At 43.3% G+C, this 21,109-nt stretch overlaps 1 protein-coding gene across 3 annotated transcripts in view; it reads right to left on the reverse strand.

Moving 5' to 3' along the window:
* Window positions 1-218: 218 nt before the first annotated feature.
* The window catches only part of UMODL1 (uromodulin like 1), a 105,343-nt gene continuing 84,452 nt past the window's right edge, over window positions 219-21,109 (reverse strand). For 2 of the 3 annotated variants that reach the window (XM_069760685.1, XM_069760683.1), the window contains 4 exons: window positions 18,233-18,469; window positions 12,303-12,462; window positions 5,727-5,814; window positions 219-1,810 (listed from right to left, as the gene is read on the reverse strand). In XM_069760685.1, the coding sequence (XP_069616786.1) occupies window positions 1,626-1,810; window positions 5,727-5,814; window positions 12,303-12,462; window positions 18,233-18,469 (670 nt within the window). In that variant the 3' untranslated portion in view covers window positions 219-1,625. The remainder of the gene's footprint in view (window positions 1,811-5,726; window positions 5,815-12,302; window positions 12,463-18,232; window positions 18,470-21,109) is intronic. The other variant, XM_069760686.1, reaches the window with a different exon arrangement.

Here is a 21,109-nt window from a genome sequence, read left to right on the forward strand (position 1 = left end):
GTGCAATCCGTATTTTCTGCACCTCTCATACGTCCGTAAAACTCGCTAGTGTGAGGTCGGCCTCACACACACAGAGGAAGAAAAGCTGCAGCTACATCTCCCCCCTCTCCCTTCTCCCAGTTTTTTTTTTTTTTTACAGTAAAGGGATATTCAGGGGAATGAGGAGGTTTCTGACCCCCGACTGCTGGAAGGCAAAGAAGTAATAAGAGTCCAGGCAGTTTCTCTACAGTTTATTTATTCACATATAGTAACGGATTGTAACCATGTGCAGCTTCAATTCATGAGACAGAATCACATCGTTCCATAGTAAAAAATAGAACTTTACTATTTTTTTCTCTCTTTTTATGTTATCCATTTGTGAGGTTTTCAAAGAAAACTCCAATCATTGTCCTCAGTCCTGGAAAACAACTGAAAAGAGATGTATAAACCCTTGAAGTTTCCTCCTAGTGATGCCCCAAACCCCTTTAATGGTGTCGTCCACCTGTGGGAACAATTTTATTTAATTTCATTTTTTTTTTTTTTTAATTCAACGTATTTGGGGCCAAAAATCATTTTTTTTTTGCAGTTGGATTTAATTACAAATTTGGCTTTTTGAAATTCTGCACATTTATCTTTAATGTGGTCATAAATCGGCTGAGAGGAGCTCAGAAAAAGAGAGATAAAAAAAAAAAAAGAGCTCACTGACAGATTCTCAATTCACTCATTCTGCAGCCGGCAATAGACAGTGCAATACAGAGACTATAGGAGGAAAACTGTGCAAAATGTTTAATGATACCCAATTAAAAAAGTGATTTTTGGCCAAAGATACATACATTTAATTAAAAAAAAAATGTCTCCCACAGTGAACTATTTTTGTGTTAAATTGTGTTAAATGCAAAAATAGATGCAATGCCAGCTATGACCACTAGGGAGCATGGACTAAATAAAAAAAATAAAAAGCAATCAAAGTAATTTAACATTTTAAAAAATATTAAAAGAATCGCAAGTCTAGCACAGCCGACTAGTAGTTATGATTTAAATACAAAAATAGATGCAGTTCCAGCTATGCCCACTAGTGGGTCTCCCATACTATAAAATGTACATATTTCTTTAATATATATTTATATTTAATCTGCATCAATATTAATAAAGCACAATCCCTATACAAACCATGTCAGTTTGCACTTGCCTGGCACAGACTCTTTGGTTATAACTGCGATGCCAGCAGTGGCCACCAGGCTTGTTTAGAGATCTCACAGCAGCACAGAGTATTTCAGGAGAAGAGTATGCTCATCTTGTATGGGGTTTGTGACCTGTCCACTCATGCAATAATATGAATGAGGGTTGTATATAGTGATAGAGGTCACAAACGAAAGCATTAGATCCTAGAAGAAAGCAATTGTAACAAGGTGCAATCCCAGCAATGACCACCAGGCTACAGTACAATATTTTATGTCTATTATTATAGATCATATATCCACCGGTTCCCGATATTCCGCTTATAATAAACTAGGCAAATGTCAGCTTATCAATTTAGCAACTTGTCTAATTAGAAGATACCGTTGTACAGGCGGATTATGAAGCTGTAATACCAGCGATGGCCACTAGGCGGGGCAGAGATCTTTCCCATCCTGATCGTTTCGCCTCTAGTTGGAGAACACTTGGTAGCCAACGTCTTGAGTTTTAATCTTAAAGTTATAGTTTCCGGATCTTCTTTCATGCCAGCAAATCAAGATGGAAACCACCATCGCAACCAACAGCAGTACCCCGATGACAATAAGGGCGATGTACCCAGGTCCCAGCGTGCCGCTAGGTGGTGAGTCTTGATCAGCTGTTTGAAAACCAATCAGAAATAAAGGTAAAGTGAATTTTCATATAAAATAGGGACTTATCTAGGAACTATACATTTTTTTATTTGGGCACTACTATGGCACTAATATGTGAGCACTGTGTGGCAGTATTTTGTAGGCACCATATATTGTAGCATTTATGGGCATGTAATGATACTGTTGTCTAGAAGTACATGGCAGTATTATGTGGGCATGTTATAAGGATGGCTCTAAAAGGATACAGCAGAAATATGCCAGAAAAGAGCCTGAAGTGAACAGAAGATACGCCTAACCACTGTTAATAAATGTACTAAATTTCTTTCTTTTTCCTCACTTTACTGAATACTAGATACTAAAAGGTATCAACCACTGAGGACTCTCAATTCTAAATATTTTTCTCTTTCCTCAACACTTATTCATCATGCTGACATATGCTCTAACAGTTTTGGCTCCATTACTCTTCACTCTTGTTCACTATCCCCCAAACCCCAGCACCCTCTAACCAAGTAATAATCTCTCCTTCCCTCCTGCCTACCCACCTGACCTCCTCTGCTGACCTGCTCCTCAACCTCAGATCTCTCCTAATAAAACACAAAACAATTCGCCCACACTCCTTCTCCCACCTGCTCTGTCTCTCTCTCTGCTTCTCCTCACTGCTGGCGACATATCTCCCAATCCTGGACCCCCACAGCTCATACCTCCCATTACTACCCCCTCCTATCGCTCCCAACCCAATATAAACACCTGAAATCTTGCCCACCTCAAACCCGTGCCCATGACGCCCACCCCCTCCACCCCCTCTCTGGATTACTCTGGAATGCCCACTCCGTCGGCAATAAACTCCACATGATTCACAACCTCTTTACCTCTCGTAATCTTTTATTTCTGGGCCTCACTGAAACATGTCTGACACAGCCTCCTCTGATGCTCTATGTCACGGCGGCCTCCACTTCACCCACACCCCTCACTCTGGCAACAGACATGGTGGAGGAGTGGGCCTTCTCCTTTCTTCAAACTGCACCTTTAACCCAATCCCACCTCTACCCTCCCTTATCCTATCCTCTCTTGAAGTCCACTTTGTCTTTATCTACTCTCCCTCCAGCCTCCAAGTGGCCATCATATACCGACCTCCGGGCCCGACCACTGCCTTTCTTGACCAATTCTCCACCTGGCTTCTTCACTTTCTCTCTGCTGACATTCCCACCATCATCATGGGTGACTTCAACACCCACCAGTCAGCAGCCTCCAAACTCCTGTCCCTTACTTAACCTTTTGGACTTGCTCAGTGGTCCTCCTCAGCCACCCACACAGACGGACACATTAGACCTGGTCTTCACTCGTCTCTGCTCCCTATCTAACTTCACAATCTCCCCTCTCCCTCTATCTGACCACCATCTACTCACTTTCTCATCCCTGTCCTCCTCACCGGTCACCCATGTCCAGCAACATGCGCACCCCCGCAGGAACCTCGCACACCTAGACACCCACACGCTCTCTATCCTACCACTAGCATCCATATCCTCATTCCACGACACAAATACTACCACTGCTTTCTACAATGCCACTCTTGCATCAGCTATTGACATGGTCGCCCCTGTCATGCATAGCAGAGTGCAATGAACCAATAGACAACCCTGGCACAATAACACCACTAAAAAGCTTCGGCAAGTATCCAGTATTGCAGTGCGGCGTTGGAAGAAAACTCATTCGCAAGATGATTTCACTGCACTCAAACAAGCAACACCGGCATTTGAATCAGCTCTCACCTTTGCTAAACAGGCCTACTTCACAACCCTCGTATCTTCCTTATCCCACAACCCCAAACAGTTGTTCAACACTTTTAACACCCTCCTCTGCCCCCCACTACCCCCTCCAACCTCCTTCATCTCTGCTGAGGACTTTGCCACGCACTGCAAAAATAAGATAGACCAAACAAGGCAAATCTTTGTTGTCAGACCACCTCAACCCCTTTGTATACCAGACCAATGCCCAAACCCCATAACTTCCCTCTCCAATGTAACTGAAGGGGAGCTTGCTCATCTCTCCAAATCACACCTCACCACTTGTGCACTTGACTCCATCCCATCCCACCTCCTCCCCAACCTCACCACTACACTAATCCCATCCCTAACCCATCTCTTCAATCTATCACTAACTTCTGGTACCTTCCCCACTACTTTCAAACATGTCACAATCACACCTATCCTCAAAAAGCCATCCCTTGACCCGAGCGCTATGTCCAGCTATCGCCCAATATCTTTGCTCCCATTTGCTTCCAAACTCCTTGAGCAGCATGTCCATGCTGAACTTTCCTCTCACCTTGCATCTAACTCAATTTTCGACAACCTACAATCTGGCTTCCGTCCCCACCATTACACTGAGACTGCCCTGACCAAAATTACTAACGACCTTACAGCCAAAGCTAACAGACAATTCTCTATACTCCTCCTTCTAGACCTGTCCTCTGCCTTTGACACAGTTGACCACTGCCACCTACTACAGATCCTCTCTTCCTTTGGTGTCAAAGACCTTGCCCTATCCTGGATCTCCTCATACCTCCCCAACCACACTTTTAGCGTTTCCTACTCCCATACTACCTCTTCATCTCTCCACCTCTCTATTGGTGTCCCTCAAGGCTCTGTCCTAGGACCCTTCTCTTCTCAATCTATACACTTGGCCTGGGACAACTTAAAGTCCTATGGCTTCCAGTACCATCTATAGGCTGATGACACTCAGATCTACCTCTCTGGCCCAGATGTCGCCTCTCTGCTCTCCAGATTCCCAGAGTGTCTATCAGCCATATCCTCCTTCTTCTCCTCTTGCTTCCTCAAACTCAATGTGGACAAATCTGAATTATTTTTCCTCCATCTCACAGACCTTCTCTCCCTGATCTATCACAATAAATGAATTCACACTTTCCCCTGTCCCGATAATCTGCTTCCTTGGAGTAACCCTTGACTCTGCCCTGTCCTTCAAACATCCAAGCTCTCGCAACCGCTTGTCACCTCCAGCTCAAAAGTATTTCCAGAATCCATTCTTTCCATAACCCTCACTCTACCAAAATGCTTGTGCATGCCCTAATCATCTCCCGTCTCAACTATTGCAACATCCTCCTCTGTGGCCTACCTTCTAACACTCTCGCACCTCTCCAGTCCGTCCTTAACTCTGTTGCCCGACTAATTAATCTCTCTCCTACACTCCTGCTTCCCCTCTTTGAAAATCCCTTCACTGGCTCCCAATTTTCCAGCGAATCCAGTTTAAACTACTAATACTGTCCTACAAAGCCATCCATAATCTTTCTCCTCCTTACATTTCCGAACAAGTCTCTCAATATCTTCCCTCACGTAATCTCTGGTCCTCCCAAGACCTCCTTCTCTCCTCCACACTTATTCGCTCCTCACCCAATCGCCTCCCGAATATCCCCCATCCTCTGGAATTCTGTGCCCCAACACGTCCGGTTATCAACCACGTTTGGATCCTTCAGACGGAACCTGAAAACCCATCTCTTCAAGAAAGCCTACAGCCTGTAATGACCACACGGCCACCTCAACACCATCGGAGCTACTGCAACCCCCGACCTACTGTCTCCTTCCCCACAATACTGTAGAATGTAAGCCCACAAGGGCAGGGTCCTCGCCCCTCTGTACAGTCTGTCATTGTTAGTTTTGTTTACTGTAAGTGATATTTGTATTTTGATGTAACCCCTTCTCATGTACAGCATCATGGAATCAATGGTGCTATATAAATAATAATAATAATAATAATAATAATGTTATGATACTGTTGTCTAGAAGTACAGGGCAGTATTATGTGGGCATGTTATGATACTGTATAGAGCAGTGATTTTGTGGGACAGAATAGAGACAAAAGGGAGATCACAGTTTGAAACATTAGACTAATAGATATCTCGGTACTTACATTGGTCTGACTTTCTCAGGGGTCCCATCCGGGTGACTCCAGTAAAGACATTTTCACCAGTAGTCGCCAAACGAAAACCATTACATGTCTATAAAAATAAGAAATAAACAGTTTTGGCTACAGATCCGTATTTATTGTGTTACCAGTTAACTGATAGGACCCCTAGAAATTGGCTTGGGTTAAAAATATATTGACTACATCAAATATAGATACACAGACAAGATGGGAAAATACTGGAACGAAACAGTCAGCATGTTACATAGTTACATAGTTATTAAGGTTGAAGGAAGACATTAAGTCCATCTAGTTCAACCCATAGCCTAACCTAACATGCCCTAACATGTTGATCCAGAGGAAGGCAAAAAAACCCATGTGGCAAAGAGTAAGCTCCACCTTGGGGAAAAAAATTCCTTCCCGACTCCACATACGGCAATCAGACTAGTTCCCTGGATCAACGCCCTATCAAGGAATCTAGTGTATATACCCTGTAACATTATACTTTTCCAGAAAGGTATCCAGTCCCCTCTTAAATTTTAGCAGTGAATCACTCATTACAACATCATACGGCAGAGAGTTCCATAGTCTCACTGCTCTTACAGTAAAGAATCCGCGTCTGTTATTATGCTTAAACCTTCTTTCCTCCAGACGCAGAGGATGCCCCCTTGTCCCTGTCTCAGGTCTATGATTAAAAAGATCATCAGAAAGGTCTTTGTACTGTCCCCTCATATATTTATACATTAACATAAGATCACCCCTTCCAAACTAAATAGCCCCAAGTGTAATAACCTATCTTGGTATTGCAGACCCCCCAGTCCTCTAATAATCTTGGTCGCTCTTCTCTGCACCCGCTCCAGTTCAGCTATGTCTTTCTTATACACCGGAGACCAGAACTGTGCACAGTATTCTAAGTGTGGTCGAACTAGTGACTTGTATAGAGGTAAAATTATGTTCCCCTCATGAGCATCTATGCCTCTTTTAATGCATCCCATTATTTTATTTGTCTTTGCAGCAGCTGCCTGACACTGGCCACTGAATATGAGTTTGTCATCCACCCATACACCCAGGTCTTTTTCATTGACGATTTTGCCCAGAGTTTTAGAATTAAGCACATAATTATACATCTTATTACCGTATATACTCGAGTATAAGCTGAGATTTTCAGCCCAAATTTTTGGGCTGAAAGTGCCCCTCTCGGCTTATACTCGAGTCACGGTGGGCGGCAGGGTCGGCGGGTGAGGGGGAGAGGGCGCTGAGGCATACTTACCTAGTCCCAGCGATCCTCGCGCTGTCCCTGCCGTCCCACGGTCTTCTGTGCTGCAGCTTCTTCCCCTCTTCAGCGGTCACGTGGGACCGCTCATTACAGAAATGAATAGGCGGCTCCACCTCCCATGGGGGTGGAGCCGCCTATTCATTTCTCTAATCAGCGGTGCCGGTGACCGCTGACAGGAAGAGGCTGCAGCACCGAAGACGGGGAGGAAGGCGGGGAGCGTCAGGATCGCTGGGACTAGGTGAGTATGTTATATTTACCTGTCCCCGTTCCAGCCGCCGGGCGCCGCTCCATCTCCCCGGCGCCTCCATCTTCCCGGCGTCTGCGCTCTGACTGTTCAGGTCAGAGGGCGCGATGACGCATATAGTGTGCGCGGCGCCCTCTGCCTGATCAGTCAGAGCGGAGACGCCGGGAAGATGGAGGCGCCGGGACCGGACGCTGGGAGCTGCAATCAAGAGAGGTGAGTATGTGGTTTTTTTTTTTTATTGCAGCAGCAGCGGCGGCCATGGCACAGATTTATGTGCAGCATCTATGGGGCAGTATGAACGGCACACAGCACTATATGGGGCATCTGTGCAGCATCTATGGGGCAATATGAACGGCACACAGCACTGTATGGGGCATCTGTGCAGCATCTATGGGGCAGTATGAACGGCACACAGCACTATATGGGGCATCTGTGCAGCATCTATGGGGCAATATGAACGGCACACAGCACTGTATGGGGCATCTGTGCAGCATCTATGGGGCAATATGAACGGCACACAGCACTGTATGGGGCATCTGTGCAGCATCTATGGGGCAATATGAACGGCACACAGCACTGTATGGGGCATCTGTGCAGCATCTATGGGACAATATGAACGGTGCAGAGCACTGTGGGGCATCTGTGCAGCATCTATGGGGCAATATGAACGGTGCAGAGCACTGTGGGGCATCTGTGCAGCATCTATGGGGCAATATGAACGGTGCAGAGCACTGTATGGGGCATATGTGCAGCATCTATGGGGCAATATGAACGGTGCAGAGCACTGTGGGGCATCTGTGCAGCATCTATGGGGCAATATGAACGGTGCAGAGCACTGTATGGGGCATATGTGCAGCATCTATGGGGCAATATGAACGGTGCAGAGCACTGTATGGGGCATCTGTGCAGCATCTATGGGGCAATATGAACGGTGCAGAGCACTGTATGGCACAGCTATGGGGAAATAATGATCTATTTTTATTTTTGAAATTCACAAGTAAATGCTGCATTTCCACCCTAGGCTTATACTCGAGTCAATAAGTTTTCCAAGTTTTTTGTGGCAAAATTAGGGGGGTCGGCTTATACTCGGGTCGGCTTATACTCGAGTATATACGGTACTTCTACCCAAGTGCATGACCTTACATTTATCCCCATTAAAGCTCATTTGCCATTTATCAGCCCAAGCTTCTAGTTTACATAAATCATCCTGTAATATAAAATTGTCCTCCTCTGTATTGATTACCCTGCAGAGTTTAGTGTCATCTGCAAATATTGAAATTCTACTCTGAATGCCCCCTACAAGGTCATTAATAAATATGTTAAAAAGAAGAGGGCCCAATACTGACCCCTGTGGTATCCCACTGCTCACCGCGACCCAGTCCGAGTGTGCTCCATTAATAACCACCCTTTGTTTCCTATCCCTGAGCCAGCTCTCAACCCACTTACACATATTTTCCCCTATCCCCATTATTCTCATTTTATGTATCAACCTTTTGTGTGGCACCGTATCAAAAGCTTTTGAAAAGTCCATATACACTACGTCCACTGGGTTCCCTTGGTCCAGTCCGGAACTTACCTCTTCATAGAAACTGATCAGATTAGTCTGACATGAACGGTCCCTAGTAAACCCATGCTGATACTGGGTCATGAGGTTATTCCTCTTCAGATACTCCAGTATAGCATCCCTTAGAATGCCCTCCAGGATTTTACCCACAGTAGAGGTTAAGCTTACTGGCCTATAATTTCCGAGTTCAGTTTTTGTCCCCTTTTTGAATATTGGCACCACATTTGCTATACGCCAGTCCTGTGGCACAGACCCTGTTATTATGGAATCTTTAAAAATTAAAAATAATGGTCTATCAATGACTGTACTTAATTCCTGCAGTACTCGAGGGTGTATCCCATCCGGGCCCGGAGATTTGTCAATTTTAGTGATTTTTAGACGCCGCCGCACTTCCTGCTGGGTTAAGCAGGTGACACAATGTGGAATTTTTATCACTAGTCATTTTGTCTGCCATGGGATTTTCTTGTGTAAATACTGATGAAAAAAAGTCATTTAGCATATTGGCTTTTTCCTCATCCTCATCCACCATTTCACCCAGACTATTTTTAAGGGGGCCAACACTATCATTTTTTAGTTCCTTACTATTTATGTAGTTAAAGAATATTTTAGGATTATTTTTACTCTCTCTGGCAATGAGTCTCTCTGTCTCAATCTTTGCTGCCTTGATTTGCTTTTTACAGAATTTATTTAATTTTTTGTATTTATTTAATGCCTCATCACTACCTACTTCCTTTAATTCTCTAAATGCTTTCTTTTTGTCACTTATTGTGCCCCTTAGAGCTCTATTTAGCCATATTGGTTTCCTCCTATTCCTAGTATGTTTATTCCCATACGGTATATACTGTGCACAGGTCCTATCCAGGATGCTAATAAACGTCTCCCATTTTCTTTGTGTATTTTTATGTCTCAGGATATCGTCCCAGTTAATTGCACCAAGATCCTCTGTCATCTGTTGGAAATTTGCCCTCCTGAAGTTTAGTGTCCTTGTCACCCCTCTATTACACATCTTTTTAAAGGATCCATGAAAACTTATTATTTTGTGATCACTATTCCCCAAGTGACCCCCAACCCTTATATTTGCTATGCGGTCTGGCCTGTTGGTTAATATTAGGTCTAGCAGTGCCCCCCTTCTTGTTGGGTCCTGAACCAGTTGTGAAAGGTAATTGTCTCTCATAGTTGTCAAAAACTGATTACCTTTGCTGGAACTGCAGATTTCTGTTCCCCAATCTATTTCAGGTAGTTGAAGTCCCCCATAATAATGACTTCTCCTTGAGTCGCAGCTTCATCTATTTGCTTTACGAGGATATTCTCCATTGCTTCCATTATTTTTGGAGATTTATAACAAACCCCTATCAGTAATTTATTATTTTTTCCCCCTCCCCTTATCTCCACCCACAGGGATTCTACATTTTCATTAAATTCACCTATATTATCACGCCGGATGGGTTTTAAGGACGATTTTACGTATAGACACACCCCACCCCCTCGCCTATCCATTCGGTCATTTCTGAACAGGCTATAGCCCTGCAAGTTAACAGCCCAGTCATGGCTCTCATCCAGCCATGTCTCAGATATCCCCACCATGTCATAATTATGCTCCAACAACATTAGTTCTAATTTGTCCATTTTGTTGGCGAGGCTTCTGGCATTAGTATACATGCACTTGATGTTCCTCTCTGTACCTCTATTCTTTCTTAAATTATTAACCGTTCTAACCCCACCCCCCCATGCCACCGCCACCCCCAACTTCCTTATTTGTGCCCAGGTCTCTGTCTGCACTATCTTCCCCTCCTATAAAATGAATACCCTCCCCCCCCCAATTCCTAGTTTAAACACTCCTCCAACCTACTAGCCATTTTCTCCCCCAACACAGCTGCACCTTCCCCATTGAGGTGCAGCCCGTCCCTAGCGTAGAGCCTGTAGCCAACTGAGAAGTCGGCCCAGTTCTGCAGGAACCCAAACCCCTCCTTCCTACACCAATTCTTGAGCCACTTATTAACCTCCCTAATCTCCCGTTGCCTCTCTGGCGTGGCACGTGGTACAGGCAGTATTTCGGAAAATACCACGTTGGAGGTCCTTGCTTTCAGCTTGCAGCCTAATTCCCTGAAATCATCTTTAAGGACCTTCCACCTACCTCTAACTTTGTCATTTGTGCCTATGTGCACCATGACCGCTGGGTCCTCACCAGCCCCTCCCAATAATCTGTCCACCCGATCAGCGATGTGTCGGACTCGAGCGCCAGGTAGGCAGCACACCGTTCGACGATCCCTGTCTTTGTGACAGATTGCCCTATCTGTTCCCCTAATAATTGAGTCCCCCACTACCAGCACCTGTCTGGCCTGCCCTGCTCTCCTATTTCCCTCCTTACTGGAGCAGTCACTCCTCCGGCTTTCAGAGGACATGCCTGGCTGCAGCAGTGCTACCCCAGTACTGGCACCCCCCTCATCTGCCAACTTAGCAAACTTATTGGGGTGTTCCAGATCAGGACTAGCCTCCCTGGCACTCTTCCCTCTACCCCACTTCCTAACTGTCACCCAGCTTGCTACTTCATTGTCCTGCAGCTCCATCCCACCATCCCCCCCTCATCTGTCCCATTGAGCGTCTGCTCCGTGAGCAGAAGACTCCTCTCCATATTGTCTATGGATCTCAGTGTTGCCAGCTGCACATTTAGATTCAGAATCTGGGTTTCCAAATGCACAACATGCTCACATCTCGCACAGCAGTATGCACCCTCGACCGGCTGCTCAGGGACTGCATACATGTGGCAAGATGTGCACTGGATGGCATTAACAAGAGTGGAGCACATTTCCTAATGGGGATTGCACCAGACAGAACAGTTCAATTAAAAAAAAATAAATAAATAAATACAAAGTATTAATAAAAAAAAAACAGACAGCAAGTCACTGAATCACAAGTCACACTTACCGCCGTTCACACTTACGCACTGGTCACACTCAGCTCGCTCACAATCGCTATGCTGAAGATTTATAGATTTTTTTTTCTCTAGTTCCCTTAACAGCAATCCACCTTGCTGTCCAAATGCACTTCCAAAAAGTGATTTTGTGAAATTTCTTGTAGTTAGTAAAACCCGCTGTGGAGTGTAAGGAAGGACACCATAACTTTGGGCAGCACAAAATTACAGAAGTATACGATAAGCTCCGGAGCTCCCCCTAGTGGTGGCTGCAGGTAGCCAGAATATTAATATTTATCTCTAAGTCTATGCAGGAGGATTTTAAGGTCTGTATCTGAAAACCTGAGCTCTGAGGACGGCAAGAAGTTTGCTTCAATTAAAAGAATTTATGCTTTAACCTTGCCTCAAACAGCTTAATTCAAAGTAATTCACATTAGTGGTAACACAGAATCCGAGCCGAAAGAGAATGAAATAAAAATGCTAAAGTCTATCAAGATAAATGTGACCAATTTTTTCAATTTTGTACATCCTAACATTTGTGATGCCCAAAGCGTCCAGCATTGACATGGTGCATACTATCTACATACTGGTTTGCAGGTTTTGAGGGGCTCCTCCTTGCACACGTGAAGTCGGCAGTGCAAATAGACAATGGGATTATCGACGAAAGAAAAGATCTTGGTTTGGAAGGTGGCGTTATTGGAGATGCCATTGGTGTGGATGGTGGTGAAGGTGTTCAACAAGGCACAGCTGCAATACAGAAAGAGAAGGCATTAAGAAGAAAAGTATATTTTACTTCTGCGATAATCCAGGAAACAGTGAAGTCCCCAAGTGATGTGAGATTATAAAGATAGAAGGATAAAATAAAAGAAAGAAGAGATAGAAAGAATAGAAAAGAGAATAAAAAAGTATAGAAACAAGAAGACAGAAAAAAAGATGAAAAAAGTTAAAAAGAGATCATGGCAAAACAAAGAAAAACAGGACAGAAAGGTAAAAGAAGACATATGAGATAAATAAGAAGAGGCAAATAAGTACAGGATGGAAAATAAAGTAATAGGAGGAGTAAGTGTAGAGGTAAAATAACAAAGAGGAAATAGGAAAAAAATCAAGGAAAACAGAGGTGGAGGTAAAAGTCAACGAAGCTAAAGAAGTAGTGGAGGAAGTCAACAAAGGAGATGAAGTCAAGCAAAATCTAAAAGAAGTCAAAGAAAATATAAAAGAAATTCAAGGAAGGCAAATAATAAGTTAAGGAAGAAGTCAAGGACAGAAAAGATGAGATGAGAAGTCAAGGTAGACATACACAGACATCAGAAGAAGTCAAAATAAATGTAGAAGTTGCAGAAAAATAAAGAACAAAGTCAAAGAAAAAAACCAGGGATTCAAGCTTCAGGAGGCTAATTTGCATATTCCAGGTGCCTTCTGGGAGAAGCGAAGTCTCCCTAAGCTAGAAGATCGTTGGGTACAGCCGGGACCAGCTGCTTCGAAAGCATCACCAAACCAGGGATTCAAGCTTCAGGAGGCTAATTTGCATATTCCAGGTGCCTTCTGGGAGAAGCGAAGTCTCCCTAAGCTAGAAGATCGTTGGGTACAGCCGGGACCAGCTGCTTCGAAAGCATCACCAAACCGCGCGCCGTACGGCGCGCGAATTTTTGCCTGTAGGACATTATTGCAAGAGAGCTTGGCTGAGTAGATTACACAAGAAGGAAAACACACAGCAAGTCAGCAGGATCTAGGAGCAACATGGCAGATGTGACAACCTACATGGTGAGCTGCAGCATGTGCTACATGTTCACAGATCGACCAGAAGAAGAATTAAATTTCACCTGTCAGAAGTGTAGACTAGTGGCCCTTTTAGAAGAAAAGGTGCGGGGTCTGGAAGAAAGAATAGCAACTTTGAAACTCATCAAAGAGAATGAAGACTTTCTAGACAGAACAGAAGCATCTCTACTGGTCACAGAAGATGCAAAAAGTGTCAGAGAACCTCCAAAAGCAGATGAGTGGAAGCATGTGACCAAAAGAAGCAAGAAGACCATGGAGAAATCACCAACCACACAACTGAAGAACCGATATCAAATCTTTGTAGAGGATGAAGATGGCACACCTAAGAATGAAGCAATACCAGCAAGCAAAAAAGAAAAGGGCACACAGCAACAAGTGACAGCAAAAAGTACAGCCAAGAAGCAACGAAGAGTGGTGGTGGTGGGAGACTCACTACTGAGAGGCACCGAAGCAGCCATCTGCAGACCGGACATAACTGCAAGAGAAGTATGCTGCCTTCCAGGTGCGATGATCAAGGATGTGACCGATAGGATACCAAAGCTCTTCAGCTCCAAGGACGTCCACCCATTTCTTCTGATACATGTTGGCACCAATGACACGGCAAGGAAGGACCTACCGACAATCTGCAAGGACTTTGAAGAGTTGGGGAAGAAAGTAAAGGAACTGGATGCACAGGTAGTTTTTTCTTCTATCCTTCCAGTAGACGGGCATGGCACCAGGAGATGGAACAGGATCCTTGATGCAAACAACTGGCTAAGACGATGGTGCAGACAACAAGGATTTGGATTCCTGGACCACGGTGTGAATTACTGGTATGATGGACTCCTCGCCAGAGACGGACTACACCTCAACAAACCTGGGAAACACACATTCGCCAGAAGACTCGCTACACTCATCAGGAGGGCGTTAAACTAGAAGAAGAGGGGACGGGAAGAAAAACATTAGACTCGAACAAAGACGACCCAGGAAAACATACTCAGAAGGGAGGTAAGAACATTTCTAAAACAATCCACAGTGAGGAGATTGGAACAAAACAAAATCCTCTAAACTGCATGCTCGCAAACGCCAGAAGCCTGACAAACAAGATGGAAGAACTAGAAGCAGAAATATCTACAGGTAACTTTGACATAGTGGGAATAACCGAGACGTGGTTAGATGAAAGCTATGACTGGGCAGTTAACTTACAGGGTTACAGTCTGTTTAGAAAGGATCGTAAAAATCGGAGAGGAGGAGGGGTTTGTCTCTATGTAAAGTCTTGTCTAAAGTCCACTTTATGGGAGGATATTAGCGAAGGGAATGAGGATGTCGAGTCCATATGGGTTGAAATTCATGGAGGGAAAAATGGTAACAAAATTCTCATTGGGGTCTGTTACAAACCCCCAAATATAACAGAAAGCATGGAAAGTCTACTTCTAAAGCAGATAGATGAAGCTGCAACCCATAATGAGGTCCTGGTTATGGGGGACTTTAACTACCCGGATATTAACTGGGAAACAGAAACCTGTGAAACCCATAAAGGCAACAGGTTTCTGCTAATAACCAAGAAAAATTATCTTTCACAATTGGTGCAGAATCCAACCAGAGGAGCAGCACTTTTAGACCTAATACTATCTAATAGACCTGACAGAATAACAAATCTGCAGGTGGTTGGGCATTTAGGAAATAGCGACCACAATATTGTGCAGTTTCACCTGTCTTTCACTAGGGGGACTTGTCAGGGAGTCACAAAAACATTGAACTTTAGGAAGGCAAAGTTTGAACAGCTTAGAGATGCCCTTAATCTGGTAGACTGGGACAATATCCTCAGAAATGAGAATACAGATAATAAATGGGAAATGTTTAAGAACATCCTAAATAGGCAGTGTAAGCGGTTTATACCTTGTGGGAATAAAAGGACTAGAAATAGGAAAAACCCAATGTGGCTAAACAAAGAAGTAAGACAGGCAATTAACAGTAAAAAGAAAGCATTTGCACTATTAAAGCAGGATGGCACCATTGAAGCTCTAAAAAACTATAGGGAGAAAAATACTTTATCTAAAAAACTAATTAAAGCTGCCAAAAAGGAAACAGAGAAGCACATTGCTAAGGAGAGTAAAACTAATCCCAAACTGTTCTTCAACTATATCAATAGTAAAAGAATAAAAACTGAAAATGTAGGCCCCTTAAAAAATAGTGAGGAAAGAATGGTTGTAGATGACGAGGAAAAAGCTAACATATTAAACACCTTCTTCTCCACGGTATTCACGGTGGAAAATGAAATGCTAGGTGAAATCCCAAGAAACAATGAAAACCCTATATTAAGGGTCACCAATCTAACCCAAGAAGAGGTGCGAAACCGGCTAAATAAGATTAAAATAGATAAATCTCCGGGTCCGGATGGCATACACCCACGAGTACTAAGAGAACTAAGTAATGTAATAGATAAACCATTATTTCTTATTTTTAGGGACTCTATAGAGACAGGGTCTGTTCCGCAGGATTGGCGCATAGCAAATGTGGTGCCAATATTCAAAAAGGGCTCTAAAAGTGAACCTGGAAATTATAGGCCAGTAAGTCTAACCTCTATTGTTGGTAAAATATTTGAAGGGTTTCTGAGGGATGTTATTCTGGATTATCTCAATGAGAATAACTGTTTAACTCCATATCAGCATGGGTTTATGAGAAATCGCTCCTGTCAAACCAATCTAATCAGTTTTTATGAAGAGGTAAGCTATAGACTGGACCACGGTGAGTCATTGGACGTGGTATATCTCGATTTTTCCAAAGCGTTTGATACCGTGCCGCACAAGAGGTTGGTACACAAAATGAGAATGCTTGGTCTGGGGGAAAATGTGTGTAAATGGGTTAGTAACTGGCTTAGTGATAGAAAGCAGAGGGTGGTTATAAATGGTATAGTCTCTAACTGGGTCGCTGTGACCAGTGGGGTACCGCAGGGGTCAGTATTGGGACCTGTTCTCTTCAACATATTCATTAATGATCTGGTAGAAGGTTTACACAGTAAAATATCGATATTTGCAGATGATACAAAACTATGTAAAGCAGTTAATACAAGAGAAGATAGTATTCTGCTACAGATGGATCTGGATAAGTTGGAAACTTGGGCTGAAAGGTGGCAGATGAGGTTTAACAATGATAAATGTAAGGTTATACACATGGGAAGAGGGAATCAATATCACCATTACACACTGAACGGGAAACCACTGGGTAAATCTGACAGGGAGAAGGACTTGGGGATCCTAGTTAATGATAAACTTACCTGGAGCAGCCAGTGCCAGGCAGCAGCTGCCAAGGCAAACAGGATCATGGGGTGCATTAAAAGAGGTCTGGATACACATGATGAGAGCATTATACTGCCTCTGTACAAATCCCTAGTTAGACCGCACATGGAGTACTGTGTCCAGTTTTGGGCACCGGTGCTCAGGAAGGATATAATGGAACTAGAGAGAGTACAAAGGAGGGCAACAAAATTAATAAAGGGGATGGGAGAACTACAATACCCAGATAGATTAGCGAAATTAGGATTATTTAGTCTAGAAAAAAGACGACTGAGGGGCGATCTAATAACCATGTATAAGTATATAAGGGGACAATACAAATATCTCGCTGAGGATCTGTTTATACCAAGGAAGGTGACGGGCACAAGGGGGCATTCTTTGCGTCTGGAGGAGAGAAGGTTTTTCCACCAACATAGAAGAGGATTCTTTACTGTTAGGGCAGTGAGAATCTGGAATTGCTTGCCTGAGGAGGTTGTGATGGCGAACTCAGTCGAGGGGTTCAAGAGAGGCCTGGATGTCTTCCTGGAGCAGAACAATATTGTATCATACAATTATTAGGTTCTGTAGAAGGACGTAGATCTGGGTATTTATTATGATGGAATATAGGCTGAACTGGATGGACAAATGTCTTTTTTCGGCCTTACTAACTATGTTACTATGTTACTATGTAAAGAAGACAAATCAGAATAAGCCGAAGACATCGGGAAAGAAGTAGAAGTCAAAGAAGATAAAGAAGAAAGATAAACAATAAAGAAGTAAAAGTAAAAAATGGAGATAAAAAAAAGACTAAAAAAACAATGAAATAGTAGAAAAACTCAAGACAAAAAATGAATAGCAAAAGAAAACAAAAGAGAAGAAGATGAAGTAAAAGTCAAACAATGTGAAGAAGTAAAGTAAAAAACAAAGGACAAAAAAAGAAATCAAACAAGATGTAGAAAAAGTCAAGAAAGATTTAATAAAAGTTCATCACAATAAAAAAGAAAGGAGAACTCAAGAAAGACAAAGAAGCCAGTGACGACAAACAAGCAAAATAAATCAAGAAAAACAAAAAAATAAAAAGAGATGAAGATATAAGTGAGACAAAAGTGGAAGAGGAAAAAAATGAGAAAGACAAGTACAAGAGATACAAGTAACAATCAGGAAAAGTTGTAAATAAAAGTCAAAGGAGATGAGAAACCTCAAAAGCTGAAGAGAAAAAAGTAAGTGGGAAATGAAAGTCAGTGTTGAGGAAGACAATGAATCCCATCATTTATTTACTTTACAACTAATTTTGGCAAAAGATTTACAAAATAAAAAAGTGAAATTAAATTGTTGTCAAATATTGGTAAACAATCAGGAACTTTCCTCTTCTCAATATTACGATACAGTTTCCCTTCAAACTCCATTATTCTGCCAAATGACCTGTAGCCGCTATGGGAAGGTTTAGAATGATGGAAGACTAATAATAATCAGCAGAATGTCCTCACCTGTCTCTGATGAAGGGGAATGATGTGAGGTCATTGGAGTTTTCGGTGGGAGTTGCCCAACATTCGCTGATGACCACCTTATATTGGCTCTCCTCGGTTTTAATCCGGATTTGGACCGTTATGTCATCAGTGGCCGAGAGTGTAAAGTTTTGGGGGATGGGCTGGTCTCCGATAAAAAGCTGGAATTCCGGTATAAACGTTCCGTCGCCTTCAAGTTTTTCTATGATGGTATAAATTCTGAAGAAAAGATACGTGATATATTTTAGGTAAAAGGAGGCGATAAAGAGACGGAATCAGTTATGACTGTTTCTTTTCTTATCTTATATCTCCTCTCACCTGATTATTATTTTTTCTTTTTTTTATTGACCGTACTGTCCCGAAGATATTGGACTTTTTATTTAGATTTCACTTTTATTGTCTTTATAAAGGGGTGGGACTCAGAGATATTTTCTGGGAGCGTGTCTCAAGCTGCTTTGCATAATTACCCCATGAGTCACACCCACTAAAGACCATAGAAATGAAATGGAGCCATGGATGGCTTCTGGAGTGTGCCAGCTGTGGTTATACACTGCCGGTAACATGCATGCTGTAGCACAGAGTATAGCCGCATCCTCCCCTGTGCCATTTCCTATGGATCTGTGGCTCTCCTACCAGGGATGGCTTCTGGAGTGAGCCAGCTGTGGTTATACACTGCCGGTGACATGCATGCTGCGGCACAGAGCATAGCCGCATCCTCCCCTGTGCTATTTCCTATGAATCAGTGGCTTTTGACCCTGGAATGGTATTTTGGTTCTGCCCGCTGTGTGACTACACGGAGTGCATCAGTTATTATGGAACATGTAGTTTCCAGAGCTACAAGTGATTTGGACATGTAGGATAATGGACAGAAGCCGCACCATTGTACAGAGCAAGTTAGAGGTTGTTTGTGGGAAACAGAGGAGCCCATGGTAATATGTTGTGAATTCCGCTCTTGGGCTCCCTCCGGTGGTTGTAAGTGGCACTTTTGTGAGTTCTGCTCTTGGGCTCCCTCTTGTGGTTTCTAGTGGTATGGCTGCTCCTTGGAGTTAGCTGTCATCAGCTGCCTCCACTTATCGTCCACTATTTAAGTCTGGCTCTTTCTTCAGCCTGTGCCACTTGTCAATGTTTCCTGGCTGGATTCACATCTCTGCTTGGATTCTCCTGGTTTCCTGACCAGTTCTGCAAAGATAAGTTCTGGCTTTGCTCATTTCAGTCCACATGTTGTGGACTTATTGTTCTGTGCATTCTATATTTGTCCAGCTTGTCAGTATGGATTTTTTCTGTTAGCTGGAAGCTCTGGGAAGCAGATTTACCCTTCACACCTTTAGTCAGGTGTGGAGATTTTGTAAACTCTGTGTGGATTGTTTTGTAGTTTTTATACTGACCGCACAGTATCCTTTCCTGTCCTATCTATCAAGCTAGACTGGCCTCGTATGCTAAAATCTGATTTCATTTCTGCGTATGTTATTTTCCCCTCCTCTCACCGTCAATATTTGTGGGGGGCTATCTTTCCTTTGGGGATTTTCTCTGAGGCAAGATAGGTTTCCTGTTTCCATCTTTAGGGGAAGTTAGATCTTAGGCTGTGCCGAGGGGTCTAGGGAGCGTCAGGTACCCCCCACGGCTATTTTTAGTTGCGCTGCTAGGTTCAGGGTTTGCGGTCAGTACAGATACCACCTCCTTCAGAGCTTGTCTCATGTTGTTCCTAAACCACCAGATCATAACAGTACAAGTGGCCAAAAATGAATTAAATGCATCTCAAAAGAAGGAAAAGAAAGTTCTGAACCATTTTTTTTTCTGTGCTCTGGTTTGTCTTTTTTTTTCCTCTTGATATCTGGGTGGTTCAGGATATATGTTTTGGCATGGATGTTCAGGGCTTCTTTTCTTGTGTGGATCAACTTGCTGCAAGAGTACAGAGTATCCAGGACTATGTTGTCCAGACTCCGGCTTTAGAGCCTAGAATTCCAACTCCTGATTTGTTTTTTGGGGACAGATCCAAGTTTTTGAAATTTAAAAATAACTGCAGATTGTTTTTTGCTTTGAAACCCCGTTCTTCTGGTGATCCCATTCAGCAGGTGAAAATCATCATATCCTTGCTGCGTGGTGACCCTCAAGACTGGGCTTTTTCTCTTGAAACAGGGGATCCGGCATTATTGAATGTAGATGCATTTTTTCAAGCGCTCGGATTATTGTATGACGAACCTAATTCTGTGGATTATGCAGAACAAACCCTGTTGGCCTTGTGTCAAGGTCAGGAAGCGGCAGAGTTATACTGCCAGAAATTTAGAAAATGGTCTGTGCTCACTAAATGGAATGAAGAGGCTCTGGCTGCTATTTTCAGAAAAGGTCTTTCTGAAACCCTTAAAGATGTTATGGTGGGCTTTCCTACGCCTGCCGGTTTGAGCGAATCTATGTCTCTAGCCATTCAGATTGATCGGCGTCTGCGCGAGCGCAAAGCTGTGCACCATATGGCAGTATCCTCTGAGCATAGTCCTGAACCTATGCAATGTGATAGGATTTCGACTAGAATAGAACGGCAGGAATTCAGACGTCAGAATGAGCTGTGTTTTTACTGTGGTTATCTCTGATTGCCCTAAGCGTACTAAGAGAGTCGCTAGGTCTGTTACCATTAGTACTATACAGCCTAAATTTCTCTTATCTGTGACCCTGATTTGCTCATTGTCGTCCTTTTCTGTCATGGCATTTGTGGATTCAGGCGCTGCCCTGAACTTAATGGACTTAGAATTCGCCAGGCGCTGTGGTTTTTCCTTGCAGCCTTTGCAGAGCCCTATTCCTTTGAGGGGCATTGATGCTACACCCTTGGCCAAGGATAAACCTCAGTACTGGACACAGATGACTATG

The sequence above is a fragment of the Ranitomeya imitator genome, chromosome 3, assembly GCF_032444005.1.
Source record: "Ranitomeya imitator isolate aRanImi1 chromosome 3, aRanImi1.pri, whole genome shotgun sequence".
Lineage (NCBI taxonomy): Eukaryota > Metazoa > Chordata > Amphibia > Anura > Dendrobatidae > Ranitomeya > Ranitomeya imitator.